Below are 9,091 nucleotides of genomic sequence, written 5' to 3' on the forward strand. Positions count from 1 at the left end.
GTATGTTGGTGGGCCTCCTTTTCGCCGATTCCTTTTCACTTTTCCCCCGCCTTCATCGTACCTACCTTTCTTTCAATCCCTAGTTTCTCGCTCTCTCTCTCTCTCTCTCTCTCTCTCTCTCTACCCTGCGTCCCAATTCCCTTCAGGCTTCTGGCTTCAGCCTCCAATGCCTCCAAAACCATTTTAACCACATAAAATGGAGTTGGCCTGTTCATACAAATCTGAATTTATCCATCCATCTGGACCATGGTTTTACGTATCGGTGATGACTGAGAGCTATTCCGATTTCCGATACCTGACCCATCCAGAGGATCATCAGGTATTGGTTATAGATCTTGGACCACATCTCATCTATGGTACCTTTTTGTTCCCCCTTAATTTAGAATTTAGATTGTCTAAGTGACAGGTGGCTTGGGCCAACCCAGGAATTTTGTCTTGGCTGGTTCTTCACTTTTAGGGGTTTATCCTCTTAAACGACGGAGAACACAGTTTTTCTTCACCCCTGGTGATTCACTAAGTGTCTGTCAATTTGGTCTGATTTCAATTGGTTCAAATCGATTTCAGGGTGACAATGAGTGGTCTGGTTTTATCTTTTGTGAGGTAAGATTAATGTATTCTCTTTGAGCTTTTATTGTGATGTTATTAGTTTGATTTTAATTTTTCATATAAAGAAAATAATAATGCAATTTTTTATTTTTTGTCGTTTTTGGTTTCAGTCAATTCCTATGATTTAGGTTACTATCGGTGTCATAAAGTCTTATAACGAAGTCGACCTATAACACAATAGTTTAATCATGGCGAAGGAAAACTTATCCCAATAATGTATATTTAAAAGAAAGCGAGGCTGGGAGAGGAGTTTGTATAGCTTCCATGCTCCTCTTTTATCTTTGCTTGTGGTGCTCTTCTAGGGGTGTTAAAACCCTAACTTGAACCAGCGGTAAAACCAGATCAACCCGAATAATCTCGAACTAAATCTATTGGATTGATGATTTCAGATTGAGGTATTATGAAAACAGATCTCAAACCGGACCACATCAAAATCAAATTGAACATAGAGAACCGAACCGATGCTTAGGAATAAATCACGGATGATGTCATGGCAATATCAGAAACTTAAATGTTAAGTTTCTAATAGATGAAGTGAAGCTTTAGTGGGTCTCATCAATTTTTTTTTTTTTTTTTTTTTTTTTGGGGGGGAGCAAATGGCATCCCCATGATTACAAAAGCTTCTGGGATTGTGGCATCTCAAGAATAATTTCAGTTAAGATGCTTTGGAAAGCTAAGTACATAGAATCTTTCCCTGAAGAGTGAAAAAAAGCTCATCTTCATAATTCATAGTCATGATTAAGACACAGCAAATAAACACCATACCCAAAGCTATGGAATCATAATTAAAGACATTGTTTGGTAAAATTGATTCTATCAATAAATTATTTTCCTCCCTTTATTTTTTATTTTTTAAAAGAAAAGCATAATATCAGAGTGCAGATTCCAACTAGGGTTTTGGGTACTAAGTTTAGGATTGATACTAATAGTACAATAACTAAGGAGGGTAAAATAGTACTAAAAATAATGATATCTTAGAGAACCTCTTCAAAAACAACAATGGAAAAAGAGTTTTGTTGCGAGCATGGCCTAACCAGTGGCTCATGTGTTTATCTCTCTCCTTTTAATGTGAAAAGACATTCCTCTCTCTTGTTTGGGTTAAGAGAGAGATAAACATTACCTCACTGGGAGTACTGGCATAGGCCATGCAATCAGACAGAGAACCACTTCTTAAAAATAATAAGGAAAAAATAATGTTATCCAATTACATCCTTTACGTCAAGACACCATGTCATAAAAAGACATCCCTATCCACTTGGTTGAATGCTTATATATGTACTTCCATTGGTTTACACAAAGATGTGTTGTTTTTAAAAAAAAAAGAAAAAGAAAGTTAGATGTCTTTAGTTTGCTGACTTTGCTCTTACTTTCATCTTCTGTCAAAATCATGGATGGACAGTGATCAAGATCCACTCCAGTGGGCCGAGGATGCAAAACCACGAGATCTTAAGGCTACAAGAGGTCCGGATCTAATAATCAATCGTGGGCCAGGGCTGAGAGAGACATCAGTGGCCAAATGGGTCGGCGCACAACACTTAAAAGAAAGGTGTCAGCTGCTCAATACACCTAACAAAGTTTGGGTAGCGTGGGTGGTGTTCTGGCCTCTGGGTAGATATTTGGTTTGCAGAAATGCCTGGCCCATCAGAACAGAATCTTCAATTGATGGGTTTTAAATATCTTTGTATATGCTCCCTAACACCTCGTATAAAAGGTAAAAAAAAAATGCCCGACCTTTTGTATGAGACACATAGATCAATAAGATTACATAAGAGCATCTTACATACAAAGGGTGGAGGCATCTTCATTGATGGCTAATATTTGTGTAGTTCTTGTAAGTTTTTAATACTCTTTTACTCCTGTTTGTGATGTTCTTCTATCGGTTTTTAGGGTTTTGCATAATTTTTACATTTTAGTGTCTAGGTGCAAGGGTGACCACTCCTTTTGTTTAAAAAAAAAATATAAATTTTGATATGATTTTATTTATGTTTGTTTTGATGATCTATCTACATAATTGGTTTAATATCTAATTCTAATCGGTTTTAATTAAGTAAAGTCCAACGATTTACTAGTTCAAAACCAAATCAAGGTTTTTAATAAGTGATTTTATATTTTAAAACTAAAATTCAACAAATTAGTAAACGATTTATCTACTTCAATTTAAATGATTTGATTCTATTTCGATAAACAATTTAGGTTTTGGAGAGTGGTCTAATTTGGATTGTGACTCAATAACTTCCATGAATGATGGTGGTTGTGAGGTGTAGACAAATTATGAAAGTGGTTTAATACACACAAATTGTGCGAAGGACACGTGTGTTTGTAATTAGGTCTCACATCTATCATAGTAAACACCATTCTTGAGACATGTTTAACTCCTAAAACGACTTGCTAGGTACTAGCTAGGGTGTGTTCATTTTCTCATCCACTCTAAATTAGGGGGTGACAAGGGCACAACAATGACTTCCATAGTGGGAAGCTTTTTTTCTTTCATTATCAATTAATGAGGTAAACTTGAGACTCTCTAGTTAAATGAAGTAGGCCAAATTGTCTCCTTATTAGTATAGTTTGAGAATAGAGTTGACTCAATAAGGACATATTAAATTTGTAATGTTCTATAATCTACATTGCATCACATAAAATGAAAATATCAATCAAACATAGGATAAGGAAGATGTGTCCTTTCAAACTATATAGGATAAGAAATATCAATCACATATTAAGTGGTTGGTTGTTATAAGTTTTCTTCTTTTAAACTAAACTAATTGGTTATTTTCCAGTGGTTTACAATTCTCCAAACGGCTATGTCTTTTTTAAATAGATACCTTATAAGAGATATTAGAGAGAGAAAGGGAGAGAAAAAGAGGATTAATCATATTTTTGTTTCAAGAATATGTTTGGTTGTAAGGAAATTATGTCTAGTAGCCCTTTTGCCCAGACATAGAGGGTGGCAAAATTATGCCACGACTGTGAAGCCTCAAAAACACAATATATCCTCTTGCAAATGTGCATCCCCTCATTGGCCCCATGCTGATGTAGAAATCACGTGATCATACATGATTCTTTTGTTCATATTTAAATCTACAAAAATAAAATTTTGATAATCATTATCTGACATAATTGTATAAATTACTTAAATTTCTTATTTGCTTAATAAAGTTTCTCTCTGTGAAGATCGCTTCAAATATGGGCCACCATTCTTTCTTCCTCCATTCAGGGTTCACTAGGTCATTTGAATCCTGCTCGCTTCATCCTTTTTGTATTCTATAAACCAATAACAATATTAGATTATAAGGCTCCACTTCTGATGAAGGCCCAATAAAAGTTGACTAAAGCGATTTGGAAAATGGGTATAGCTGGGCTGCTTTAATGTTGAGCCCGACCTGGGTAGACCGGTTATTTCATGTGGAAGGATGATGTGGCATTTTGATCATTCCATAGATAGAATATGGTCTGGAATAGTCAGATGGATATTATATTAAAAAAAAAAATGAAAAGAGTGAGAAGAAAATTGATCATATAGAATCAAGAACTCGAATTAAAATCTTATCGGGTGGCTTCGGTTTTCAGTCTATCAAAACCGGCAAGAAACAAAACCAACTGGGGCCAACTAAAAGCAGCCAGAAAATTTGAAAAAATTTAGAAAAACGGATAAAAACATTATTGTCTTATTATTTTTTGAAGAAAGTTTTCTACCACTACATGGGAAGAGTTCAGCCACCATATAGGAGTGGGGGGGGGAAGGGAAGAAATATCAAGATGATCAACAATATTAATTAGGGAAATGTATCTACACGTCACTCAGTTATATTGTCATCTTATACATCAAGTCAATAGTAAAAGGTTAAAAAATATATTTAATTAGTAGAGATAACTAATACCCACATTTTTAATGAGAATAGAAAATAAAAAAAAGAGAGAGACTCTGAGAGAGAAGTAAACATTCGCATCATGTACTTCCTTTTATCTATTAATATATGAAATATATGTTTTTTTATTTTTACTCCTAAAGTAGAGAAATCTTTTCCCCCATCAATGATGTGGCCATGTGTCTAACAGGTCAAATGTCTTAGATGTAGAGATTCCCTCTTCACCAAGGGTGTAGAGAAACTCACTTCTTCATATACTGCTACGAGGCATAAGACGTGAGCTTATTAATCAATATTTTATTTTATTCAAAGATCTGGGCTTGGGGCGGAAACAGTGGCCTGGCCTACACCTGGGCTTGGACTTGGGCCTGAAGCTGTAAGTTCATATTCTGCTTGAGATTGGACTGGGCTTGAGCTTGAGCTTGGGCTTGGCTTTAGCCTTCTTCCATCAATATTACTGTTGACATAGCGACAATCCTTTCTTATCTCTCCTTGATCACCTGTTAAGGGATTGTTCTGAGAGAGCAAAAGTAAAGCTCTTGAGAATTGCTGGAGAAAGTAGTCATTATCAGAAGCCATCTTCTCTACAAAAGGAGCAGTTCTTGGATCAGAAACCAGTTGCTGATCTACTAGTAAGAGTCCTTTGTGAGCTAAAACGTTCTTGAAGTACATATTGTCTAGAATCATTGGTGTTTCAAGATCATTTCTTGCGTACTGAACTGCCTTTGGGTCTGGGTCTGGTGAAGGGCACCTACGTCTGAGGTACTTGCCGTGTATAGCATCTATGGTGGGATCAATGTCTGGATATAGTCTACCGACGAGGTTCACGCAGTGAACTCTACCCACCGAGTGAGCTCCTGGCAATGGCAACACAATTAGAAGATGTAGAACAATGGAGTGAAGTGATGGAAGTATGAAGACATGTACATACCCAGTAAGGAAACTGTTCCTTCCACGTCAATTCCGGTAGAATTAAATCGTGAAAGAACAAGAGAAATGCTGTCGTTATGGTTGGGGATGAAATCTAGAAGATCTGCAACATAACTTTCCGTTGAGTCCCTCCGGCCGGTTTTCATCTCAATATGTGGGCCACCTAGCTGTGACATGGAAACACAAGATGAGTCTATGGATTAGTTGAAGTAGGGGTGAAATAGGGTTGGGTTTCTTAGAACCATTTAATCTTAGGTTCTCAAAATTCAACCCAGGCCCAATCTAAACCTGTCGGGCTCATGCCTAATCCTGTCAACTTGAACCTAATTGGCCTTGATTTTCGTCAAAGTTAGGCTAACTTTGATTGACCCTGTTTGGCAATATATATCATATGCATTAAAAAGAACTTAAAAAAAACATCAATAGATAAAATGATCAATACATAGTTAAAATTATGAAGCGTAAAACAATATTAGATGGTCAAGTGTACCTAGGGATTTAGGGGACAGTATCGATATCGATATTAGTATCAGTATCGGTTGATACTGATCCAAATCGAATCAGATTAGATAGGTGGGTATCGATCGGTTTTACCCCTGCTTTTTTAAAAAAGTACTAATTTTTAACTATTTTACCCCTGAAATGATATAGATACCGATCCAGATTAGTTAGGGATTTGGGATCGGTCTCAGTTGATACCGATCTGACACAGCTGATACAAGACCAATACTTGAAACCATGGGTGTACCTTACCATAAGATTAATCAATGACCCAAATTTCATTATTTTGAAAAAAGGATAAGATGATAACCCTAATTATATTATGTAAATCATAATAAAATCGGGGTCAGGTTGGCTTCAACCCAACCCTAACCCACCCTCAAGGTAAAAAAAAAAAAAAAAAAAAAAAAAAAATCTTAGCCCAAGCCCTGATCAGGCTCAAGGGCGGTTCGAGCTTTCAGGGCTAAACTTACACCCCTAAGTGAAAGGGTGTTGATTAAGGGGCTTGGTTGGATGGAGTTCAATTAAGATATAAGATTAAAAAAAAAAAATGTTATTATTATGTATGGGTCTACTAACAACTGAGTCCTTTAAGAAAGATACATTAGTTTTTAACAGGTTGGTCTTCATGTAGACAAGATCAACAAAGGGAGGAAGGAAGGAATTAGCTAACCATGGCAACACCATCTCTTGCAGTGAGAGCTACAATATCTGCGCAGGAAACCGTGAGAGGACATTCGCTTTCAAGGGCAGCTTTAATCGTATCAATATACTTAAAATTTCTCATCCCGAAGCTCCGACTGGATGACTTCTCCGATACAATGCCATTCTTCGTGTTCAGCAACAGAGATGCATCACATGACTGCAGCAAGCAACAATAGAAGAAGAAACCTCTTAATTTGATTTGATTAACATGGATTAAGCCCATTAATTACTGGTTATATATATACATATATATATATATATATATAAGTTACCTTAACGATGCAATCATGGAAGATATTTCTGACCCATGAAATAGCAGTATTTCCATGCTTATTGTACAGATTGGTTACTTGTTCTTTGATGATTTCTTCAGCTCTTGGGCAGCTCTCATTGTAATAATTTAATTGAAGATCACACTCACCTGTGTAAGATAAGAGATAACAATTTATTAAACATTAAAACAAATAAAAAAAATTGTCTAATCTAATCTTATTTAAAGGCTTAATCTTAATACCTGTACTTAACAATAAGAGCAAAGGTAATAGAAGAAGAACAGAGTTTCTGGGCATGGCCATGATCATCTACTTGAGTTGGTTGCTCCTTAGAGATCACCTTAGCACAGGTTGAGTGAGAAAGTGTGATTATTGGTATCTATTTAAGGAAACAGTAGGGGGGACAGATTGGGGGCTGGGGGTGGAAGCGTGGATCAATCGATTGAAGTGCGCCAAATACACCACTAAGGATTAAGCACTAACCGCCCCACCTTTCCTTTGAAGTTGGGCGGTCACTGGATTCTCCTCAGCGTGCGAGACTTCTGAGACTTGAGAGCCACTGCAACCTCCAATACATATTAAGATATAAAATAAAAATGATTATTTCCAATTGCAATTTGAAATATAAATTAAGGACCTTACCATTTTAAATCTTGGTATTTTCTGCCGTAGCCAGGGTCAGCCCAGCCCAGCTCAACCCGGCCCAAGGTAGGGCAGGGTTGGGTTGGTATGAACCCAATAGGATTGGTCCTGAAAATAAAGCCAGCAGGGTTGGATTGGGCTTGGATTGAATTTTGAGGACCTAGGGTTGGATTAGGGTTTTAAGAAACTTGGCCCAACCTGGTCCTGTTTCACCCCTATTGAAATCCTTATAGATGTCGTTATATATTGATAATGACTGACTCTTGTAATTATGGGGTTGGAGAGGGTCATACTGTACAAAACCTTACCCACTTCTTCGCAGAGAGGTTTTTCCCAACTTAAACCCATAATCAAGATGGAGCAATCTTACCGTTGCACTAATGTCTACCCCCTTTAAAGTCAGATTAAAGAAATAATAATTAAGAAAAAAAATTGCATGCAAACACAAATAAGCAATTTTTATTTGATCTGATTTATGCAAGTTGGGAGGAAAAAACCTGTTGGGGAGGAGCATCTAGACTTGTGTTGCAGCGGCATTTCCCCTTTTAGGTCTAATTTTCTTGTTGTTTAGAGTGATCTATTGGGGCAAAATTGAAGCATAGCTGAAGTGGGCAACCTAGAATCCTAGAACTTTGTCACTGACTCATATCCATAAGCTTCAAAATTTAGAGTTAAACTAGGGAAAATTGATAGGGAAGTTGAAATGTTCCTCTCGTCTCTCTTTCTTGGACCTTTTAAACCATTTACCAAACGCTAAGATAATGATCAATTTAATATTTTTTATGGCTCATAAATTTTATTAAAAAGGAATTAGACCCAACAATTTTTTGCAAAAAAACTGTTGAAATAAAAGGAGAAACCATTTTAATGTACATAATGGCATAAGTTAAAAAAAAAAAAAAAAAAAATGTAGAGAGATATAAGGAGGAGGTGAAGATCAAAGCGGAAAAGATATGAATATGCATAAACAAAGATTGGGATATGGAGTCTCATATGTCACCCCCTCCTCACAATGCAATTTTTTTGGCTAGGATTAAATCTTAGTGGAAATCATTATATCTACATTGAATCTACTAGTTCTGATCAAGAAAGAGTTCACAAATTTTGGTAGATGAAGTAGTGAGATAATATCTCTTCAGGTTATTGAGGTGAAAATATTTAAAAAAATCCCATAATTTTGTTTTGCATTTTCAAGTTTTATTAGTGTGCTCCATAGTCAATCTTAATCATAGTCAGGTGGGTTGGTTCTACGGCACACTCCACTACTTAGATGGTTTGGGTTTCAAGCATCATCTTTCATAACTTGTGGATGTCATCTCTCGCTCCCATCTTCTATATTATCTCCTTTGACTTTGTATAAACTGGTTGCAGAGATTTGTCAATTAGATAATCTCATCTTCATTGAGAAAATATGGTTGTAATAAAAGTTGATTTCCTTTTTTTCATAATTCTAATTTTGTGTTTTTGAACACAACATAGATGTGGACTAAGTAAATCAATAGGCAGGCTTGGTGCTATTGAAAACATACGCGAAAGTGAAGACCCCATTCTAAATGATATAGATAAAAA

The 9,091-nt window shown here is 36.2% G+C and overlaps 1 protein-coding gene across 1 annotated transcript; it reads right to left on the reverse strand.

The window, feature by feature from the left end:
• Positions 1–4,564: 4,564 nt before the first annotated feature.
• On the reverse strand, positions 4,565–7,226 carry LOC122082623 (peroxidase 21). The gene is made up of 5 exons (XM_042650308.1): positions 7,123–7,226; positions 6,881–7,029; positions 6,577–6,765; positions 5,404–5,569; positions 4,565–5,329 (listed from the first exon to the last, which is right to left on the reverse strand). Exons 1-5 carry the CDS (start codon positions 7,187–7,189, stop codon positions 4,779–4,781), a joined length of 1,122 nt encoding a protein of 373 aa, XP_042506242.1. The 5' UTR covers positions 7,190–7,226; the 3' UTR covers positions 4,565–4,778.
• Positions 7,227–9,091: the final 1,865 nt, after the last annotated feature.

The sequence above is a fragment of the Macadamia integrifolia genome, chromosome 6, assembly GCF_013358625.1.
Source record: "Macadamia integrifolia cultivar HAES 741 chromosome 6, SCU_Mint_v3, whole genome shotgun sequence".
Lineage (NCBI taxonomy): Eukaryota > Viridiplantae > Streptophyta > Magnoliopsida > Proteales > Proteaceae > Macadamia > Macadamia integrifolia.